The 23814-nt window shown below is 39.7% G+C and overlaps 2 protein-coding genes across 5 annotated transcripts in view; both read right to left on the bottom strand.

Moving 5' to 3' along the window:
* Positions 1-18225, bottom strand: part of CYP2U1 (cytochrome P450 family 2 subfamily U member 1) — a 36008-nt gene extending 17783 nt beyond the window's left edge. The window contains exon 1 of the mRNA XM_022567088.3: positions 2742-18225. Coding sequence (XP_022422796.1) covers positions 2742-3231 — 490 coding nt within the window. The 5' untranslated portion in view covers positions 3232-18225. The remainder of the gene's footprint in view (positions 1-2741) is intronic.
* The window catches only part of SGMS2 (sphingomyelin synthase 2), a 113323-nt gene that overhangs the window by 9345 nt on the left and 80164 nt on the right, over positions 1-23814 (bottom strand). For 3 of the 4 annotated variants that reach the window (XM_022567092.3, XM_089911592.1, XM_089911591.1), the window contains exon 7: positions 18327-23349. In XM_022567092.3, the coding sequence (XP_022422800.1) occupies positions 23146-23349 (204 nt within the window). In that variant the 3' untranslated portion in view covers positions 18327-23145. Of the gene's footprint in view, positions 1-18326; positions 23350-23814 lie in introns of those variants that run through there. The other variant, XR_002643662.3, reaches the window with a different exon arrangement.

A 23814-nucleotide genomic window follows, 5' to 3' on the forward strand; every position in this document is an offset into this window, starting at 1 on the left:
TGTACAATAAAGCGAGAGTGGAAAGAGATAAAGTGAGAAAGGCAGGCAGAGGCCAGATCCTTTGGGGCACAGTAGGTCTAGTATGGAGTCGGAAACAACTGGTTTCAGTGGGGGAAGCGACATGATTTGTTCTGATTCACATTTTTTTTTTTTTTTTAAAGAAATCCCTTTGGCTGCTGTATGGATAAAAGATCAGAGCAGAAGCAAGCAGGCTAGTTAAGAGGCTTCTGGAAATGAAAAACGATGGTAGCTTGGATGAGATGGAAATGGAGAGAAGTGAACGGATACAGAACATGGATATATCTGCAGCAGGCTGACAAGACTTACTGACTGCTAGGGAATGCGATGAGGGTTTAAACGAAAACAGTGGTATCACAGAGAAAAGAGTAGCTCACCTGTACCTGGGAGGATAGAGAAATAGGTCACAGAACACATTCTCAGAGAGGTGACATTTAAGCAGGTATGAAAAAATACAACACAAGTGTTGGTGAGGATGTGGAGAAACTGAAACATTGGCTGTTGCTGGCAGGAATGTAAAATGGTGCAGCTGCTATGGAAAATGGTATGGCAGTTACTCAAAAATATTAAACATATAATATGATCAAGCAATTCCACTTCTGGATTTACACCCATAAGAACTGAAAGCAAGGACTTCAACAGATATTTGTAGACATACCATGTTCACAGCAGCAGTTTTCACTATAGTCTAAAGATGGAAGCATGCAAGTATCCATCAGGGGACGAATGGATAAACAAAATGTGGTACATACATTCAATGGAATAGTATTCAGTCTTAAAAAGGAAAGCAATTCTCACACATGCTACAATATGGGTGAACCTTAAAACATTATACTAAGTGAAATACGTCAGTCACAAAAGGATAAATATTGTATGATTCCACTTGTATAAAGTACCTAGGACAGTCAAATTCACAGAGACAGAAAACAGAATGGTGGTTGCCAGAGGTTAGAGAGTTTTTAAATGTTTAATGGGTTTTTAGTGTTTGTTTAATGGGTATAAACTTTCAGTTCTACAAGATGAAAAGAGTTCTGGAGACAGTGGTGATGGTTTCACAACAATGTGAATGACTTAATACCACTAAACTGTACACTTAAAAATGATTAAGATGGTAAATTTTATGTTATTTGTATTTCACCACTATTTTTTTAAAAAGAGAGAGGGAAAGAAAAGCAGGTGGGAGTTCTCCAGGCAGCCATGAGAACGGAAGAGAATTCCAGGTAGACGAAGCAGCAGGTGTAAAGACATGGAGAGAGTAAGGTATGAACTGTGACATGTATGATTTATTTTTCAGTGGGACATTTAGAATATTAAGATCATCATTATTCTGGCTTCATCAGATTCTGAAAAGCCTGGATCTCTTTATACCACATGCCAGGAAAAGGAAGTAGTAGTTCATTTACTTAATAAATAGTTATTGACTCCTATATGTGCCAGGCAGGACAAGGAATAACTCTGTCTTCCTAGATGTCAGTCTAGTGGTGAAGACTCACATTCAGGCCAAGGTTACAGAATTATGAAGCCTCAATATTGATAAGTGCAGTGAAGGAAAAGTACTTGTGCAATGAAACTGGTTCTAACAAGGGAGACTAACTTACCTGGAACGGAAGTGAGGAAAAAAACTCCCTGAGGGAAAGACATTTAGAGTCTGTCATACAGAGTGAAGTAAGTCAGAAGGAGAAAGACAAATACCGTATGCTAATACATATATATGGAATTTAAGAAAAAAAAAAAGTCATGAAGAACCTAGGGGTAAGACGGGAATAAAGACACAGACCTACTAGAGAATGGACTTGAGGATATGGGGAGGGGGAAGGGTAAGCTGTGACAAAGTGTGAGAGTGGCATGGACATATGTACGCTACCAAGCGTAAAACAGATAGCTAGTGGGAAGCAGCCGCATAGCACAGGGAGATCAGCTCGGTGCTTTGTGACCACCTAGAGGGGTGGGATAGGGAGGGTGGGAGGGAGGGAGACGCAAGAGGGAAGAGATATGGGAACATGTGTATATGTATAACTGATTCACTTTGTTATAAAGCAGAAACTAACACACCATTGTAAAGCAATTATACTCCAATAAAGATGTAAAAAAAAAAAAAATTAACACCTGACCGAAGGGTAGGATTGACACAGACGGAAACACAGTCTGGGACCTGTGCCGGCCAATAAGACAAAGGGGAACACTGATAAACAAAAAGGGCAAATGTGATATTCTATTGCAGCGGATAACATGTTTACCAACGCTCAACACTGCCCAACTTAGCCTTCCATAAGCAGGAATCACAGAAACTATAAACCTATTGTACATTAGGTTTGCCAATTAGTTCCTATCGTGTTTTCTGGACTTCCTATCTTATGGGGAAATAATCTTAAACTCTTGCACCCAAAACGCAAAAGGTGTAAATATCCCTCTCTCTTTCTAACACGGCCGAAGTTTCTCGTCGGGAACACAGCCTGAAGAGTGAGGCCTTATTCTGGGAAGGAGCGAATACTCCTGGAAAGATGGAACCTATCACAGCTGCAGGGGATCTCAAAGGCACCGGGAGTGGGAGGCAGCGCCGCCCTCCCCCTCCCGCGCTGGGTGCAGGTGTGAGGCAGGTTGGGTGCGCGCGGCCGCAGGGGGCACAGAACCCCCAGCTCCGGCGCACCTGCAGCCCCATCCGCGTGCTCACACGGCCCGTGACCCCTGACCCCCAAGGCTCCCGCGGCCGCGGCCCAGCTCACCCTTCCCCTTGGTCAGGATGTAGTTGAGCGGCATCCGCGGGCGGTCGCTGAAGACCTCGGCCTGCTGCACCAGCGCCTCGCGCACGCTGTGGAAGTCGTTGAGGACCACCACCAGGTAGTGGCCGATGAAGAAGCTGTAGATGTTGCCGTACACACGGGCCATGTCTGCCAGGAGCAACTGCACGCCCAGGCCCGAGGTATTCAATTCTCCGGTCCTTGCCCGCCGGTACGGCCAGCTCTTCCGTCGGAGGAAAGGCGGCAGCAGCACGAAGCCGAAGTTGCCCACTACGGGCCAGGGCGTGGGCCCGGGGGGGATGCCCCGCTTCGGGCGCCGCCACAGCCAGCTCCAGCCCAGCAGCGCGGCGAGAACGAGAAGCAGCAGCGCGCCGCCCGTGGGGTCCAGCCGCAGCAGCCCCGGGGGCGCGTGCAGAAGGCGCAGAGGCCAGGGGTAGTCCTCAGCGGGAGCCTGGGGCAGCCCGGCGGAAGCCATGGCCTGTGCGCCGGAGTCCTCAGCCCCGGGCTCCTGCCGCTATCCTCATGAGAGCACACGCAGACACCGGTGCTCGGCCCCAAGGCCAACTCCCCTTGAAGCCCGGGGGCGGGGAGGAGAGCGGCGGAGGCCGCTCCGGATTGGCTGCGCCCACCGCTTCCTCCCCAGCCCCTCCAATCAGCGACGCCCGAGAAGAAACGGGGACGCGCTCGCAACCAGGCTGTGGCGGTCCGCGGACCAGGCTGGGCAAGCTGTCTGGAAATTGGCCGCCCAATCCGGGTCGCGCCCCTCCGCTGGGTCAGACTTGGCTGTGACCGCACCTGAAAAAAAAGATGCTCGCACCACACCCTTACGCTCTGATTGGTTACCGGATTTCCTGTGTTATTTGTCAGTTGAGTGCTTAAACCGTGCCAGGTCAACAGGCCCCTCGTACAACTCAGCCTCAACACCAGCGCTTCTACCCTGAGCTGGGCGAGGGGGGTCCCCGCCCTATCTCCTGGTAGCAAAAAGACAGGGGTACTGCTTTATCCAAATCGGGATTCGGAGGAAGAAATGACCCTTTCCTCCACCCACTGACAGCAGGATGATGGAAATGCAATGTGTAGAATTTGTAGATGTAGGTGGCCAACGCTCCGGAGAAAGGATGGGTGGGGAATAGTGGGGTGGGTGGGGTGATGGAGTAAAGCTCTTATAACTTGCCATACACGGGAATATCCCTTTTATGTGGAGAGTGAAAGTTCAGCGTCCGTTTCAGCGTGTGGCCTGGGTAAAGCAGAAGACCTAATCCAGAAATTTGCTTGGAGGATTTAAGTAGCTAATAATATAAAAAGAAAATCAATCAGGTGAGGAGTGGGTCACAATATCATTATAACTATGCTGAGGTTGAGATTTTAAGTGAGAATTGTGTAATGCTTTCAATACAAAGTCCTTTAATTTTCCATAATTATGGCTCGTAGGCACTTCCCTTTTCTGTCTTCTACAGGCTAAATCCTCTGGTTTCTTTTATGTTAGGTTGACACAGAATTGTCGATACTAGACCATTTCCTGTCTGCTAAAAGGCCAGTCTCGTATAAATCAACGTAACTGATGATAATGAACAAATGTTTCCCATTTTCTGATCCTTTTTATTCTTTATTTCACATCTACTCTGTTCTAATACTATTTTTGCCATGCTCTTCATAAATTATTTTAAGCTTCCCCAAAAAACACACCTCTTATCTTCTATAAGTAACCATTGTTAGATTACTTTTCTCATTTTTTTTCAATTTTGAGAATTTAAAAAATTTTACCACTGGTTTGCACAGATGATCTTCAATATGTCATCTGATTCTCTTCATAGCCTGTTCTCCAAAATAGTAGCCACTAACATCTTTCCTTACAAGCAACTTAAATTCACAAATGATTTTAAAATAGTTGACCATGTGACTAATTTAACGACCTTAACAGACACCCTCTTATACAGGATATAATTACATTCACATTGTTTTCCTAAGTAATTCTCTTATTTAGGCTAACAGCTCTGTGATGCAGATAGGAAGTATTATAAGCTGAGTTGTGTTCCCCCAAAATTCATATGTTGAAGTCCTAACCCCCAGTACCTCAGAATGAAACTGTTTGGAGATAGGGTCTTTAAAGAGGTAAAGTAAAATGAGGTCATATAAGTGGACTGTAATCCAATATCACTGGTGTCTTTTTAAGAAGAAGAGATTAGGACATGGACAGACACAGAGGGAAGCCAACATGAAAACACAGGGAGAAGATGGCCATCTACAAGACAGGGAGAGAGTCCTCAGAAGAGATCAGCCCTACCAACACCTTGATCTTAAGAGTTCTAGCCTCCAGAACTGTGAGGAAATAAGTCTGTAGTACTCTGTTATGGCAGCCCTTGCAAACTAATAGAGGAAGCTACATTGTTCATAATACATACTATGGATAAACTATTTTAAACATGAAACCACATAGCTCATTCAGTGCTTCTTAGGGATGAATTTCCCCAAATGATATTCAGGGCTTTCTTGCCAGAAAAAGGAATACTTTCTGCTCCATCCTTCCTATTTTAAATAGATGAATAATATAATAATCAGTAGCAGTAAAGGAAGAGAATACTAAAAGATCTTTGGGCTGGGGAGAGAGGGAAAGGAGGACAAGAAGGGCATTAAGGAAAACATTTTAAAATTGAATCCCCAAAGATAATTTTAAACCACTTGCTTTCTCACTGGAATCCTTCTTGCTGTACATGGATTTCAGCCAGAATTGTTGGTAACAGTACAGATAACAGAATTGTTGGTAACAGTACAAATAGTACAGATATCCAAAATATCTGTACTATTATTTTGTTATCAAGAGTGGTGTTGGGCTTCCCTGGTGGCGCAGTGGTTAAGAATCCACCTGCCAATACAGGGAACGCGGGTTCCAGCTCTGGTCCAGGAAGATCCCACATGCCGCGGAGCAACTAAGCCTGTGAGCCATAACTACTGAACCCGCATGCCACAACTACAGAAGCCCGCAGGTCTAGAGCCCGTGCTCCGCAACAAGAGAAGCCACCACAATAAGCCCGCTCACCGCAACGAAGAGTAGCCCCCGCTTGCCGCAACTAGAGAAAGCCCGCACACAGCAACGAAGACCCAACGCAGCCAAAAAAAAAATACATAAAAAATTAAAAAAAAAAAAAAAGAGTGGTGTTAAAAGAGAGAGGTGTTAAATTACTTTGTTTGTAAAACTACAATTGTCCAGCTGGCTGGTAATTCCCTGGGAGGTGAATGCTACACAGTATATCCATCCAGAGTCAGTGAGCATGAACAGAGAGGGCTTATGGCTTAAGAAGAGTTTGCAAAATGCTAATGAGAAGAGAAAGTTGAAATGCTAATTATTTATTTAGTGGCACAACTCCACTAGCCATTTAAAAATTAATCCCTTCATTTCCTTTAAATTCCTATGATTTGCTTCATATATACTCGAGTGTCTTCTACATATAGTGTTAGGTACTTCCTTATGTACTCTCTGAGCGTCCATGTACCCTACATGAAATTGGGATAACAAATGTGCCTACATCAAGCATAAAGACTGGATGGAGTAATTAGCACAATGTCTGGCATTTAGCTCAGGCTCGATAAGTACAAGCTGTAATTGTAATAATTACCTTTGGGCCCTGACAATGCTTTTAACTCTATGGGTTGGCCGTATTGTCTCACTTTTTCACTCCTTGCAGCTTTACCTGCCCTTTCCAAAATTAGATTGTGAGACTGGTCAGGATATTAACTTGTTTTCTATATTCAGCCTTTAGGACTTGTATGATGAACAAATAAACTTGCCCATCTTCAATATTACCCATATCATTCTTCTCCAGTTGAATGTATTGTGATTTTCCTGGAGAGGAGATGAAGGGAGGAAAGACCCTGAAACATATCAGTGGAAGGCAGAATCTCCAAAGTAAAAAAATCCAATTCTCAAAACTTTTTATTTGGACAAAGAGGTTCCAGGATCAGAAGAAATTTTTTGTTTAATGCCCAAACTGGAAACTATCCAGGTGTCCTTCAACAAAAGAGGAGGAGGAAGGAAACTGTGATATATTTGTAAAATAGACGACTGGTCAGCAATGAAAAGGAATAAGTTATCATACACCCCACAGCATGATGATTCTCAAAAAAAACATTACGCTGAGTAAAGAAGCGAGACCCAAAAGACTACATACTGAAGAATTGCATTTATAAGAAGTTCTAGAAAGGCACAACTAACTCATGGTGATATAAATCAGGACAGAGGGCAAGATTGACTGGGAAGGGACATGAGACATTTTTCCCAGGTGGTGGGAATGTTTTATGTCTTGATTGGGGTGTTAGTTACTTGAGCATACGCATTTGTCAAAACTGAACTGTGCATTTCACTCAAAGTAAATTTTATCTCAGTAGAACAAATTAAAAAAATAAAATCCAAGGACTTCCCTGGTGGCGCAGTGGTTGCGAGTCCGCCTGCCGATGCAGGGGACGCAGTTTCGTGCCCCGGTCCGGGAAGAGCCCACATGCCACGGAGCGGCTAGGCCCGTGACGCATGGCCGCTGAGCCTGCGCGTCCGGAGCCTGTGCTCCGCAACGGGAGAGGCCACAGCAGTGAGAGGCCTGCGTACCGCAAAAAAGTAAATAAATAAAAATAATAAATAAAAGAGAATAAAATCCAATATCTTAGAAGGAAAAGACATGGTGAAGTAAGAAGACTTAGCTACCTATTGTGAAATGTATGCCCACAGTAACAGTTATGTGATATATTGTTATTGTAACAACAGTTACTAGTAGTTTAGTATGTAAATAAAGAGGGATAGAAGGGAAAATGGTTAGAGTAACATTCCTCTAAAAAAATAAACATACACTTACTTTAATTAGCCTGGCCATAATGGTTACGGACTCCTGACTTTGATTTTTATGTAAGCCGAAGCATTGCTGGAATCCATGTTCCTTTCTTCTCCCTCATTTACTTCCATTTATTTTGCAGAACTCAGCATGGAAACCAAATGGGAGTCTGCCCAGATCTAACAGGGACAAGTTGTTAACCTTTCCAACTTTTTCTTCATAGTAAAATGAGGGAGCTTAACACAAGGATTCTAAAATACCTCCAGTCCCTAAGATTCACCTTCTTAAGTAGATTGTCAGGACCTTGAACTTGGACCCTGATTAATAACATACTTAGTCAATACAATCTGAAAAAATAAAGTGCATTTACAAGGTAAAGTATAACCTGTTTGCCTCAGCAAAGCATAGGGTTTTTACTTCCTGGTGGCAGTAAGCATGCTTGGCCATTTGCCTAATAATGAAGACTCATTTCCAAGTCTCACAAAGAATCACGTTTTAGGAAAGACTTTGAAAGATGACCTACTCTTCCCTTTAGGAAAGCAAACCAGATATTTGAAAGTTGATTTTTTATTCTGATTCAAAAAATAGCAATACATAGTTTTCGTAGAAAATTTGAAAATGCAAGAAACTGCAGAAGAGGAAATAATGATCACCTTTTTATTTTTTTCCACCCAGAAGTAATTTATAACATTTCTGTATGTATCCTTCCAGCCTTTTTACACATATATCTATGGTATCTTTAATCGTTATAAATAGTTTAATTTATAACCATGGATATGTATATTATGTATATGTATCATTAACATTTTCCATGTTTTTCTCCCACAAATCATTTTTAATTACTATATTCTAGTCCAAGGATTCAGCAACTTTTTCCGAAAAGGGCCAAACAGTAAATGTTTTAGGTTTGCCAGCAATTTGGTCTCTGCCACAACAGTACAGTTGAGCCACGGGAGCAGGAAAGTAGCCATAGACAATATGTAAATAAATGGTCATGGCCATATTTCAGTAAAACTTTATTTATAAAAAAAAAAAAGACAACAGCTGGACTTATTCTGCAGGCCCTTATTTGTTGACTTCTGGACTTTTAAAAGTCTAGTTCATTGTTTAGGAATATTTCAAAATTTATCTGACAGATATCCTATTGTCAACACAGGCTATTTTCAATTTTTTTGCTATTATGAACAATAATGTGATATATACATTTTTGATTATTTCAGTAAGATAAATACCAAGAAACAGAACTGGTACTAAGGCTGTTGCTACATAGAACAAAGTACACACAGCATACACACACACGCGCGCGCGCGTGCGCATGCATGCACTTTGTCTTTCTACCACCTGGAAATAACCTCTGTTAAAAGTATGATATATCTCCTCTCAGATTTCTTTTATGCTTATAGAGATTTCCCCCGCCGCCCCATAAATGGCATCATACTATGCATTTAGTTCACTAACCTGCTCTTCTCATTTAACGCTGATATTTTAACAGAATCATTTTGGCTGCTCTGTAAAGGGGCAGAGGTGAAAGCAAGACTATTAAGAAATCCATACAGGCATGTCACAATGTTAGCCCAATCCTCTGTTAACAAATATCTAGGTTATTTCCAATTTCTATTAAAATTATGCTGGAATAAATATGGAGGGGCTTGTTTTTATTTATTGTGGTAAAATTTACATAACATAAAATTTACCATTTTAACCATTTTTAGTTTACAATTCGGTGGCACTAAGGACATTCACAATGATGTATAACTACCATCACTATCTATTTCCAGAGCTTTTTCATAATCCCAAACAGAAACTCTGTACCCATTAAACAATAACTCGCTATCTCCCCCAGCCCCTGGTAACTTCTATTCTACTTTCTGTCTCTCTGAAGTGCCTATTCTAGATACCTCATATAAGTGGAATCCTACAATATTTGTTCTTTTGTGTCTGGTTTATTTTGCTTAGCATAATGTTTTAAAGATTCATCCATGTTGTAGCACATCTCAGAATTACATTCCTTTTCATGGCTGAATAATATTCCATTGTACAGATCTTCCTCTCCTTATGATGGGGTTACATCTTGATAAACCATAAACCCATCCTAAGTTGAAAACAGTTAAGTCGAAAGTGCATTTAATACACTTAACCTACCAAACATCATAGCTCAGCCTAACCTACATTGAACATGCTCAGAACACTTACATTAGCCTACAGTTGGGCAAAATCAAGTAATTTTTTGACTAATGTACTGAAAGTGAAAAGCAGAAAGGTTGTCTGATACTGAATGGTTGTACACGTATCGGTTGCTTACCCCTGCGATTGCGTGGCTGCCTGAGAGCTGCAGCTGCTTCCTGCTGCCCAGTGTCTCCAGAGAGTACTATAACATGTCGCTAGCCCAGGAAAAGATCAAAATTCAAAATTCAGTGTATGGTTTCTGCTGAAGGCATATCACTTTCTCACCATTGTAAAGTCAAAAAATCTTAAATTGAACCATCATAAGTTAGGGGCCATCTGTATGCACATACTACCTTTTGTTTATCCATTCATCCATCGATGGACATTTGGGTTGTTTCCACGTTTGGCTCTTGTGAATAATGCTGTGATGAACATTGGTATATGAATATCTGATTGAGCCCCTGCTTTCAGTTCTTTCAGGTATCTATCTAGGGATGGAATTGCTGAATCATATAGTAACCCCATGTTCAACTTTTTGAAGAATCACCAAACTTTTTCTACAGTAGCTGTACCAGTTTTAACTTTCCTACCAGCAATGATGAGGGCTCCAATTTCTCTATATCCTTACCAACACTTGTTATTTTGTTGTTCTTTTTATTTTTTCATAATAGCCATCCTAATGAGTATGAAGTGGTATCCCATTGTGGCTTTGATTTACATTTTTCTAATGACTAATGATGCTGAGATTCCTTTCATGTGTTTTCATTGTATATATTTATGTGCCATTTGTATATATTCTTTAAAGAAATGTCTATTCAAATCCTTTGCCTATTTTTGAATTGGGGTGTTTTGTTGTTTTTGAGTTGTAGGAGTTCTTTATACATTCTGAATGCTTATCCCTTATCAGATATATTACGATTTGCAAATACTTTCTCCCATTTTGTGATTGTCTTTTCACTCTCTTGACATTGTTCTTTGATGCACAAAGGTTTTTAATTTTGAAAAAGTCCAATTTATGTAATTTTTTTTCTTTTATTGCCTGTGCTTTTGGTGTCATGCTTAAGAAAACACAGTCTAATCCAAGGTCCTGAAGATTTTCACTTAGAACTGTTTTGTTCTAAGAGTTTTATAGTTTTAGCTCTTAAATTTAGGTCTTGATTCACTTTTCAAGTTAATTTTTGTGTGTGCTATATGCTAAAGGTCCAGCTCCATTCTTCTGCATGTGGATATCCAGTTTTTCTAGGACTATTAACACTTGTCTTTTCCCCCACTGAATGCTCTTGGACCCTCTGCCAAAAATTGACCAGAAATGCAAGGGTTTATTTTTGGGCTCTCCGTTCTGTTCCATTGGTCTGTATGTTCATCCTTTTGCCAGTATCAGTGTTTTGACTGTTGTACTTTATAGTAAGTTTTAAAATTAGGAAGCTTGAGGTTTCCAACTATTTCTCCTTTCAAGATTGTTTTGGCTATTCTGACAAATTTGGCTGTATGGACAATTTGCCTACAGTTTTGCTATTGTTTTGGTCCCTCGGGACTTCATATGAACCTATGGATGGGCTTTTCTTTTTCTGTAAAAAACACCATTGAAATTTTAATATAGATTGCATTGAATCTGTAGACTGCTCTGTGTAGTATTATCTTAATATTAAGTCTTCCGATCCATGAGCATGGAATGTCTTCCCATTTATTTAGGTCTTCTTTAATTTCTTTCAGTAATGTTTTGTACTTTTTAGTATACAAATCTTTCACCTCCTTGGATAAATTATTCCTATTTTTTTCTTTTTGATGCTATTGTAAATCAAATTGTTTTCTAAATTTCCTTTTCAGATTGTTCATTGTTAGTATATAGAAGTGTGACTGATTTTTGCCTTTTGACTTTATATCCTGCAACTTTGCTGAAGTCATTTATTTGAGCTAAATATAGTTTGTGTGTGGAATCTTTGGGGTTTTCTACATATAAGATCGTATCATCTTTGAACAGAGTTAAGTTTACTTCTTCCTTTTCAATTTGGATGCTCTTTCTTTTTCTTGTCTTATTATTCTGGCTAGAACTTCCAATACTATGCTGAAGTGATGAAAGCAGGCATCCTTGTCTTTTGCCTGATCTTAGAGGAAAAGCATTGTGTGATGTTAGCAGTGGGTTTTTCATATATACCATTTATTATGTTGAAGTAGTCTCCTTTTATTCCTAGTTTATTGAGGTTTTCTTTTTTTTATCATGAAAGGGTGTTAAATGTTGTCAAATGCTTTTTCTGTATCAATTGAAATGATCACGTTATTTTTCCCCTTCATTCGGTTAAAGTAGTGTATTATATTGATTGATTTTCGTGTATTGAATCATCCTTGCATTCTAGGAATTAATCCCTCTTGGTCATGGTGTATAATCCTTCTAATATGCTGCTGAATTTGGTTTTGCTAATATTTTGTTTCTTTTTGTGTCAATATTCATAAGGGATATTGGTGTGAAGTTTTCTTTTCTCATAGTGCCTTTGTTTGGCTTTGGTGTCAGGGTAATTCTGGCCTCACAGAATGAGTCAGGAAGTATTCTCTTCAATTTTCTGGAAGAGAAAAACTGGTGTTGATTCTTCAAATATTTGGTAGAATTCACCAGTGTAGCCATCTGGTCCAGGGTTATTCTTTGTTGGGAGATTTTTGATTGCTAATTCAATTCTCATTATTAAAGGTTTATTTAGATTTTCTGTTTCTTCAAGATTCAGTACTGGCTGGCTTTGTGCTTCTAGAAATTTGTCCATTTCATCTAAGTTATCCAATCTGTCTGCTTACAATTATTCATAGTCTTTTATAAATGCTTTATTTCTATAAAATCAAGTAGTAATGTCCCCACTTCCATTCTGAATTTAGTAATTTGAGCCTTCTTGCTCTTCTTCCTTAGTCAATCTAGCTAAATGTTTGTCAATTCTGTTGGTCTTTTCAAAGAAGCAACTTTTGGCTTCATTGATTTCTCTGTTGTTTTTCTATTCTCTATATCTACTTTAACTTTTATTTTTTTCCATCTGCTAACTTTGGGTGTAGTTTGCTTCTCTTTCTCCAGTTCCTTAAGAACTACAGGTAGGTTATTGATTTGAAATCTTTCTTTGTAATGTATGTATTTATAATTATAAATTTCCCTCTCAGCACCACTGTATCCCATACATGTTGGTGGTTTTTTTTTTCATTGTCATTTGTCTCAAAGTATTTTCAAATCTCCCTTGTGACTTCTTCCTTGACCCATTAGTTAAGAGTGTATTGGTTGGGCTTCCCTGGGGGTGCAGTGGTTAAGAATCTGCCTGCCAATGCAGGGGACATGGGTTTGAGCCCTGGTCTGGGAAGATCCCACTTGCCGCGGAGCAACTAAGCCTGTGCACCACAACTACTGAGCCTGCCCTCTGGAGCCCATGAACCACAACTACTGAGCCTCCTCTCTAGAGCCTGCATGCCACAGCTACTGAAGCCCAAGCGACTAGAGGCCATGCTCCACAACAAGAGAAGCCACCGTGATGAGAAGCCCGCGTACTGCAACAAAGAGTAGCCCCCATTCGCCGCAACTAGAGAAAGCCCACGCAGCAACAAAGACCCAATGCAGCCAAAAATAAATAAGTTAAATAATTTTTTAAAAAAAGAGTATATTGGCTAATTCTCATATTTTTGTGAATTTTTCTGTTTGGACAATTCATTTTAAATAGCTCCAGAAGCAGATTTCTCAACACTTCTCTTGGAAAGGCTGTCGTATACCAAAACAGTCTTTAACAACTTTTTCTGCTTTTGAGCTTAACTCTCTTTAATCTTAAGACCTTTTGGCACTTGCCCAAACTCTGGTGTTCCCCCAATATATAGGCAGGTCATTCAAAAGTCAGCTCGCTAGATTAGTTTCTGGTGAAATCTAGTAACTTTGTTGGTAGTCCAACATTGCACCAAACATATAACCCCACTGTGATGGACCAGCTGTAGCTATTTATGACTGGGATAATCACCCTTAATTCAATGGTCAAGGGCAAGCCGCAGTTTACCTCTTTGAATGAATTGTCCTTTTGCATTAGAAAAAACCGTTTCCACGCTAGCAACTCATTTTTCTGGATGTTTCTGGAGAGATACAGCAAAACAATTCAGGTATCTGATTAGTGTACAAAATGTGGGCAAGAGGCAGAGCGGAGGCTTTGGAAACATAAGCTTAAACACCTGACATTGTTCTCAACTGAAATCCAAAAGCTTGTACAGTGTGACAAACATATGTATCTTGTATTAAGTAGAAAATTCTAAATCCTTGCAATTTAAAAATTCTAAAATCCCTTCCAATAAAATTTAAAAGTTTTAAAATCCCATGAATTTATTTTCTGATTAGACTTGAATATATATTAACGAGTCAGGTAGTATCAAGTGCTTTACTAAACATTATCTCCAATCCTCACCATGACATTGGGAGGTACCTTTCTTCACTCTCATTTTACAGAAGGGACGGACATGATGATTCAGAAAGGTAAAGTAACTTGCTTAGGAATTAAACCTAGGGGCTGAGTCCAAAGTCTTTGGATTTTCCACTTCAGCCTTTATTTTTCAATCCATATTTTTGGCTAAAATCTCATAAAATACATATAATATGATGGCTACTGAAACATTTAAATTATAAACATCTGATGATTTGATAAGTGCTTCAATTATTTTAAAGCAAATTATTTAGAGGCATGATGGGCAATTTCCTTTTCATCGAAGCCTCATACATTCTGTTAATATTCCAAACACAAAAGATGATATTTAAAAAAACTCATTCAATAAATATTTGCTGTATGTGATAAGAACTTTATTAGACACTGGAATGAATACTAAGACAATTCCTTCTCTTAAGGAAATCTGGTATGTTAACAGGACATTTTTAAAAATCTTATATCAGCGAGTGTATCTCACATTTTGACAATTAGTTTGTATGTATCTTTTAGGGAGGAACTCAGATTCAGAGAAGTAAGATAAAGTTTTCAGGAGATGAGACTTCAGCTGAACTTTCAGGACAAGCAAGATCTGGATATATTGATACGTGAATAATTTCAGAGCTAGAACTATGGTACCTAAAATATTTAACTGAATTGGCTAACACTTAACCGAATGTGTATCTTATAACAACATCTTTAGTCTTCCCAACAATTCTGTGAGACATGGACTATTATTATTTCCATCCCACTGATAAAGAAACCGAGGCACAGAGGTTAGGCAACTTTTTTGACATCTTCCACATTCAGCCAGCACTGGAAGAACCGAGATTCAGACCCAGAGAGCACAGGGCCACCATGTCACACTGCCTTCCTGGGTACACAGGTGACAGTCTGGTTGGGGGAAGCACCTCACGTGGTTGGACTGGGTGCTGCAGCACAGAGGACCGGGATGAGAGCAGCCTGACCAGGACAGAGGGCACTGTTCACCGAAGCAGTGGGAAAGTGCCTTGCAGAGACAGGCTCACAGATTACCAAAAGCCACGGGACCCAAAGAGCTTAAGATCTTGCACAAAAAAGTGCACTTTGCTTTTAAAAGATGTATTTGTATAAAATCAAAAAACCCAGGTGTTGTGGACTACATGATGTTTGTGTACTGGTGAAAATCCATTAGTTGAAACCCTAACCCCCAGGGGATTGTATGGGAGGTTGTCTTTGGGACGTAATTGGGTTTAGAGGAGGTCAGGAGGGTGATGAGATTAGTGTCCTTAGAAGAAGAGAAAGACACTAGAGCTCTCACTCCTCCACCGGTCCCACAGGGAAGGAAACCAGGAAGAGGGCCCTCACCAGAACCCGACCATGCTGGCACCCTGGCCTCGGACTTCCCGACCTCCAGAACTGTGAGAAATTAAACGTTTTCGTTTAAGCCACCCAGTTTATGGTATTTTGTTAAAATGGCTTAAACCCACGCAGACATCTGGGAAATGTCTTTCCCCTGGTGTCAAATGTAAACATTCCCTTCAACCCATGGACTGGGAAACTGACCAGATGTAATACAAAATATGTTCAAAAGTATCACTTCCTCCCTGAAAAACCCTGTGTGCTTGGGGGCCTGGGGTGTGTGCTCTGGGGGCTCAGTCTCCTCGCAGACCCAGAGCCCCTGCCATCTGCCAGAGGCAGGTGTGTGATGACAGGAGAGGAATGACGGGGCAACTGGGTTTTGCCCCCTTCATCACACGTCAGTAATAGGGCATGAGGATATAAAGAGGAAAGAGCATATTTATAGATGAAAGGACTAGAGTTAAGGTGGAGAAAGGAAATCTGCTGAATGTGGGTTAAAGAATCTTACAGGCTCAAGCTCAAGCCCTCCATAACTTTGCTCTCAACAGCACAAAACTTGGTTGTCCAAAGATTTCTGGAAGAGGCAATTCTTCCTCTCCTGCATTCCTCCCACGGCAGGTGATTCTTCCATCCCATTAATATGGTGGGAAGATTATGGGCTTTGGGCAATTGTGTGCCAATCAGCCAGCGGGGCTCCCTGTACTATATTTAGCTATCTGAGTCTGGAGTTCCCTCAAGTGGAAAAAAGAGCATAATGAGATTCACCTGGCTTTAAACAAGAGGAAACCAAGGAGCAGTGCCTGATCCATGGTAGCTTCTCAAGAGTAGTGGCTTCTTTTTTCTTTACCCAAATAAACACATGATTTAAGGACCTTAGGAAGAAAAAGAGATAACTTCTTGGATATAAGAACTGAAGTAAAGCGTGCCCAGAAACGTGATCAGAAGCAAGGGCACAGGTTGGACAGATTTTTAGCACAGAGAACTCACCAGTTCACACCAGGACCAAACAATCCTATAGCTTCACTTTGGTCCCTTGGGGAGCCCAGAATCAATCCAGACTACAGTGTGTCCCAAGACTCCATTCCATTTCCTCAGAGCTTTGCTATCCTTTGAGAACAGGTCATTGTATCTCTCCCGCCTTTGGACATTCCCTTGGGAATAATCCCTGAGAGAGTCCCATTTAGAGATAAAACCTTATGCACCTTGGTCCGTCCCCCCCCACCCCCACCCCGCCAACTTGTGTAAGGCTTAGGTACATGATTACCTACTATCCTATAAGTGATACTTGCAACGAGTTAGCTTTATTCTTACAAAGTTGAAAGCTCAAACACTTGGGGATTCTTTTGCTCTCAAGGCCATTTTGCACTAGAAGAATTGACTTTTCTCCCCTCTGAAATGTAGTAAATTCCAATTACGGGAAAAATCGGTAGCATTTGACAAAGAACCTGTTCCAACGACCAGCTGCCCTCTCAACAAACTAACTGGCTGATAAGGGAATAAACTCCCCTAAAAAACAAGCAACAACAGTGACAACAGCAAAACCTCTGAACAGTGATGGTGACCACAGTAATTATCACAGGAAGGTTAGCAAAACAGAGAAAACAAAATTCAGGTTCCAGCCCTAATACTTCCGAGTTCTTTCATCTCACAAAATGGGGTCACCAACTCTTTCCTTGCCTACCTCGTGGGGTTTTGTGAAGATTCAAGAATGTATGTCAAGCATAAAAACAGTAAAATGAGATGCCTCATTACAACCTGCCACGTATGAATTGAATACGCATTGTATAGACACACAGTATACATAATCCACTATTGTTCTAACATGTCGGTGAGTAATCTAGTTTATGCTTCTGATATTCTTACATATTTTATTAGAAGAAATGAAATGTTATGTGTCAAGGTTTGTATAATGCATTGGAGACAATAAGGGCAGTCTTTGAGGCTCTGGCCAGAAAAATCAGCAAGCCATTGTTTCAAACAGGAGGATGGGACAAGCTTTTCATCCAAGACCTGGGTGGAGGTGGCAGAAAGACTATTGTGATTTATCCTCTATCATTTCCAGATAATCCAAAGAAACTTGGATTATCCAACAACTTGATCTTTGAACCATATTATCTTATCCTTGTCCCCTCATCCCACTGAGTTTCTTTTACTAAATTTGTCTTTGAGGGTCATGCTTTCATTTTTTCTCAGGGGGTCCAAAAACAACTTACAGCGATCTACTGCTGCAATGACTACTAAAGTCTGGTTGAGGACATACCCTGGTGCCCCTTTGTGAAGGAAGAGGATGACATTTCTTTCACAACTGAGTGACAGAGAGAATGCTTTCCTTGAAGAATTAATGATATTTGCTCCTCTGTGAACAATGAGAATGAGAATCATGGAACTCGTAACTGACTTTAACCTTCTCCATGAGTGACCTTATATTGTGAATTATTTCTCACCTTAAATCCAAGGGCGGGTAAAATAACACATTCCAGTTTATTTAGTGTGCCATTACTTGAAGGTTATCAGCTTATTTAAAAAACAGTGCTTAGGGCTTCCCTGGTGGCGCAGTGTTTGAGGGTCCTCCTGCCGATGCAGGGGACACGGGTTCGTGCCCCGGTCCGGGAAGGTCCGGGAAGATCCCACATGCCGCGAAGCGGCTGGGCCCGTGAGCCATGGCTGCTGAGCCTGCGTGTTGGGAGCCTGTGCTCCGCAACGGGAGAGGCCACAACAGTGAGAGGTCCGCATACAGCAAAAAAAACAAAACGAAAAAACAGTGCTTGAAGGAAATAACCCTCTTGTGGTTCTAATAACTACTTAAAACTAAATATTTTTTACAAATCTTTAAAGAAAACAGTTTTATTAATTAAAAAAACAGTAATACTAATTTTGAAAAGGCTGTCGATGTCATGGTGGTTTATTGGGTAAATACAAAGTATAGGCCCTTGCTCTTTTATTTTTTTAAGCAAAGCCAAAGAGATTAGAAACCAAGTAGACATATTCTCTTTAGAATAGAAACATAAATTAGTTTTAACTAACAATTAGGCACTTAAAATGTAAATGTAAAATGGCATTTTGAAGTACAAACTATAGTTACACTCTTAAATTCCTCCTGAAATGTTTTTATAAACACAAATGCACAAGCATGGAAAACATATTTCTAAACTAAGATAATTTTCCCCTTTTAAAAAAAGAACCTGAATTCAAATCCCATATGATAGACCAATGATTAAGGTACTGGTGGGTAGGGGAAAGAGCTTCTGAAGTTTACATATTTAATTAAAACTTAAGCATTTAATAAAACTATTACAATAATATACAGTATATATGATAATGAAAAATATATGTCAGGAAAATAATGACTTCTAGACTTAAAATTTTACTTTACAACAAGGCACTTAACACATTGAAACAGTACAGTAAATTTCCAAAGGATTTAATTGGCTACTTCTCAAACCTTGTAATAATATTTCTTTTGTGAATATACTCTAACATAACCATACATTTTGCAGCATTAATCATTGCATAGGAGGTAAATTAAGTAATGAATTCCAACTTGGCAACTAGATTAACTTATATGTTTATAGTTTCTTCTTTTTCTTTTAAAGGACAGTTTTAAATAATTCCACAATAAAGAACTATTCTCATTCATGATTCATTCAGAACACAACATATTTAGATAAATGAATCATAAAATAAATCACAACTTATAAGGTGTGTATCTGTATAAAAACTTATCTTTGGGTACCTTTTGACATGATTTTCAGTGTTTAGGTATTGAAGTCAAGAGCACTTCTTAAATAGAAGAAATATTTTTAGCAAGTAAGTCAAAGGAGTTAAATTATTGCAACACAATGACATTAAAAAAAGGACTCTATACATACAAATAGAAAAGCCTTTAACACAGGGCATATTAACTATAATATGCTTGATTTAACCATGTAAACTCAGTTATTAAGAAATTCCTTCTCATACTTCCTTACACTACAGAAGTGAGTGTGTTAAGACCAGCTTAAACTTTTAATCAGTTTTACAGTGCAAAACAAAAAAATTTTATAAAAGAATTTTAAAAGAAATGTTCAAAATATTCAAGGAACAAGATGTGAACTCTCGACTGAAAAAGAAACTGCATGAATTCTAGCATGTAAAAAAAAAAAAACCACATAAGAAAGACAGCCAACCTGATGTTTCAAAATAAACAAAGTATAGGCAGTTATAAAGGGAGACATTAATGATTGTGATGGTGAGAGGTAAAAACGGTCCGCAAGTTTTCTTTGATCAAACTTACAAAAGATTAGAATTGCAACCCCCTGTGATCTAAGCACATTTTCCCTTTGGGAAAGGTTTAAAATGCCTTGAAAATAATTATCGTTTTGCATGATGCTTTCAGATTATTGACAAAAATAATTTTTAAAATGCCTTTCAAAACACGAAAATACACTTTAAAAAGTGGCATTTGGGGCTTCCCTGGTGGCGCAGTGGTTGAGAGTCCGCCTGCCGATGCAGGTGTTCGTGCCCCGGTCCGGGAAGATCCCACATGCCGCAGAGCGTCTAGGCCTGTGAGCCACGGCCGCTGAGCCTGCGCGTCCGGAGCCTGTGCTCCGCAATGGGAGAGGCCACAACAGTGAGAGGCCCGCGTACCGCAAAAAAAAAAAAAAAAAAAAGTGGCATTTGTGTTCCAAGTCATATAAAGTATTTCCACAAGGGGGCACTGCTATACAGCAAAGAACCTTTGCAATGTCATCCATCAACCAAGACTAGAAACTCGGGCTCACTCACAACCGCCTTCCTTCCACAGCAAAACTTGTTTCCCAAGATGCCAGTAAATTAAATAACAAATTCTAAATTACTTTGGGTGGAACCGAGTAGGTAAGAAGGCTTTATTTTCAGAGCTAGTGGAGGAGATCAAAAAAATAGAATCTGAAAGGAATTTATTTTCATTTGAAAGAATTTAGAAAAAAATGTGGCATCATTTACAGGAACTATTATAGAAATACTGCACCGAGGACTTAATCACAGAAAAAGCTTCAAACAAGGATAACGGATAAGATCTTATAGATTGATTAGCAAGGAAAAGGAGTTCCAAAAATTTATTGTTTCAAAAGGCAAGCTCATAATTATGATTTTTTAATCAAGGTATAATCGACATATAACATTATATTAATTTTAGGTATACAACATAATGATTTACTTGTATATATTGTGAAATGATCACCACAGTAAGTCTAGTAATTGTTTATGCTTTATATCCCAAAGTGGCATGTTGGGTTGAAACTGAAGTTTGCTTTCCTAAATGGGTTTTGTTATTTCTCTTATTTTCCCATCTAGAAACTTTGATATTCCCCACCCCCCTTATTTTCATAGCACATGCTTTCACAGCATTTATTAGAGAGCTATGACATATACATGTAAAGAACACGGGAGCAGTAGTGTCCACAAATGGGGTCATAGATGTTTTTAAAGTTCTTTAAAAGGTGATGGTATTACGTGAAAAAAAAACCAAAACAGGATTATTTGACTAAAATGCAAGGTTTATACTGTTTTCAAGGGTCTCCATGATTTTTAAAACTTAAACACCTTTCCTTACTTAATTTGAAGAAGAGTGGGTTATCTAAGATGCAGCTGAATAAGGCTCTAAGGTATAGCAGGTTGTTTTATTTGAATTCGAGGCTCAAGGAATATACCAATGTTAGGAGAGCAAAACCCAGGCTTCCATATCAGATACTTTTCGTCACAATTAGACAGCAGAAATTTAAAATCAGTGTTTTCAAGTAGAACACATTGTCTTATCGCAGATGTCAATATTTAACAAATGAAAATAAGTGAAAATTATGTAGAAATATAGCTAAACACAGCAGGTAAGCTACACATATGTTTCTTACTGACTTACTTAATAATAAATACCAGAAAAACTTCTTGCATTCCAAAGCCTGCCAAGGATGTTTAGGGTTTCAATTCTTGTTGTAAATAACCAGATTAGTCTGTCTTTCTGTCTTTGAATTCAACTTTTAGTGTTTCTTTTTCACACAGAGAAAGAGCCATACTGAAAACATATACAGAGTTTTAGCACCAAAGGATGATGACCCTTCTGAACAGATCTGTATTGTGCTTCTCTCCAGCAATCTAAAGGTCAATTTTGTGTACCGAATCAAGGCCGACTTGTTTACAATGACAAATTTAGGGATGTTTTTCATTCTAAGTGGGGAGAAATTTCCACCTTCAGTATAAATGTAACTGCCTCCTACCAGCCCCCCTGGCCTCTCCACTCTCTGACTAGTGTTGATGACTTTGTGACCTTAAATTTTTTCCTACGGTTACTAGAAGTCTAAAGAAATTAAGCCAAGAATTATCCAAAAGATTCAACAGCATTAAATAATGCACTACATCTGGTCAGATTTTTAAAAATCCATCTTTTCTTTTTTTTTTGCATCACCTGAAAGAACTTTAGAAACTATTATCCCCCTTTATTGAGTAGCTGTAACCGACTAACACACCAATTCCAACCATAGATTATAGTGCAGCACCGTGGTATAATTTTAGGGTCAAAGTAAAATTACTCAATTGTGGTATGTGTCCTTAGGACCAGTACATAAGAAACGGAGTCTCTTGCTAAAAGGCAAGGATGCATTAAACTTTTGGATTCCATCTTGGTTTTTCCATAAAGCACAATGTCACTAGGAAGAAATGGATTTCAGTGAAATGTGAGCAACTGTATTTCTGAGTTCCAATCTGCAGCTCTAAAACGGATCTCACACAGGGCGTGACCTGGGAGAGAAACACAGGCTTGTTCCCCACAAGGACATGAGCAGCAGTTCATACAGCTATGTGTGTTCAGCCTGTGCTACACTGCTGACTGCTCTGGGGGTACAGGTGCAGAGTTACCAGGTGGACAGCAGGACTCCTCGTTAGCATAAACAGCCCCATGTCTCCTGTGTATCTGTCATAGAGATCTTAAAATGAAATATTTACACACATGTAAAATCTGTGGGGTGTGTCAAATACTTTGATATTTTCTTAGTTCATCTTTCTTTTTTAAGTTATAAAATTATCAGTTAAAAAAAAAAAATAAAGTGAAAGTGATATAGTACATTGGGTGGTAGCAGCAGCGCATATTCCCAGACCTGACCCTGACCTTCCCCTTGACAGAGCAGAAACAAAGTTCACCTGAAGTTCACTCGCAACCCATGGATCTCCCCTTCGCTGATAAGCCTAATGCTAAAAATCACTCTCAACATTAGGTGATTCTATTTACACAGTGCCGTATATATCAGATTTTTATTTAAAACATTAACAAATTCTTTTGACCTTGGAGGGAAAAATATTCCTGAAAAAATTCTGAAGTAGAGAGCTTTAGTGGAGAAAAAGAATGAGGGAAGGAGTAGTATGTTCTCTGGCACCTCCTTAACAAGCTCATTAGTAAAATCCCAGTTTGAGGGCTTGTGACCAATGAATGAAGAGCTGCAGGAGAATATAACTTTCTCAGGATGAATAAAAAACCAGTCAAAGGGTAATACTTCGTTCATCTTTCTAATCATTTGCACAAAATTTGGTCTGCTTCATTTAGCAATCAGTTCTCCTAAAATAAAAACAAAAACAAAACTATACCTTTGGTTACAGCGATAACTCTTTTGGTCTAAGAGCTGATGCCTTTGTTTTTGCTCCTCAGGTAGATTTTTCATTATCTTCACCGATCTTCTGAACCCGTGAATACTTCTTGCAAGACGACTTGAAGCAGCCAGGAGGCCAGGACAGTGGCCAGGAGAAGCAGCAAGGAATTGAGCCTTGTACGTTTTTCTCAAAAAAATAAAAGATGGGGAACCACCATGCTCGAGACAAGAAATTAGTCTGTGAAGAGACCTTCAAGTTCTGTAAAAGGTAGAAAAAAAGTAAAATGAGACATATTTTTCACAATTTGCATCCTAATTTGTTTCTTAATTAAACTGTCATTTGCTGTAACTGAACAGGGAAAGCAGCAGAATCCGGATCGCAAGGCAATGCTTGTCTTTGCTCCTTTCCCCTAACTCTGACAGGACTCCGGCCACACTTCCAACCCCCTCTACTCTTTCCCTCTCTGTGGCTCAGGCGAATCTTTTTTCTTTTTTTTTTTTACTTTTTGGCCATGCCTGTGGCATGTGCGACCTTAGTTCCCCAACCAGAGATCAAGCCTGTGCCCCCTGCATTGGAAGCGCGGAGTCTTAACCACTGGACCACCAGAGAAGTTCTCAGGCAAATCTTCTGCCTGCAATTCCAGTAAGACTGGAGACTCAAGAATGGGTGGGAGAGCTAGCTCTCCGGGAGGAAAAATTTTCAGGATATGTCACTGGTCAGATC

Source organism: Delphinapterus leucas, chromosome 5 (genome assembly GCF_059928025.1).
Source record: "Delphinapterus leucas isolate spDelLeu-1000000601 "Yukka" chromosome 5, BTC_Dleu_Yukka2, whole genome shotgun sequence".
In the NCBI taxonomy this organism is placed as follows: domain Eukaryota; kingdom Metazoa; phylum Chordata; class Mammalia; order Artiodactyla; family Monodontidae; genus Delphinapterus; species Delphinapterus leucas.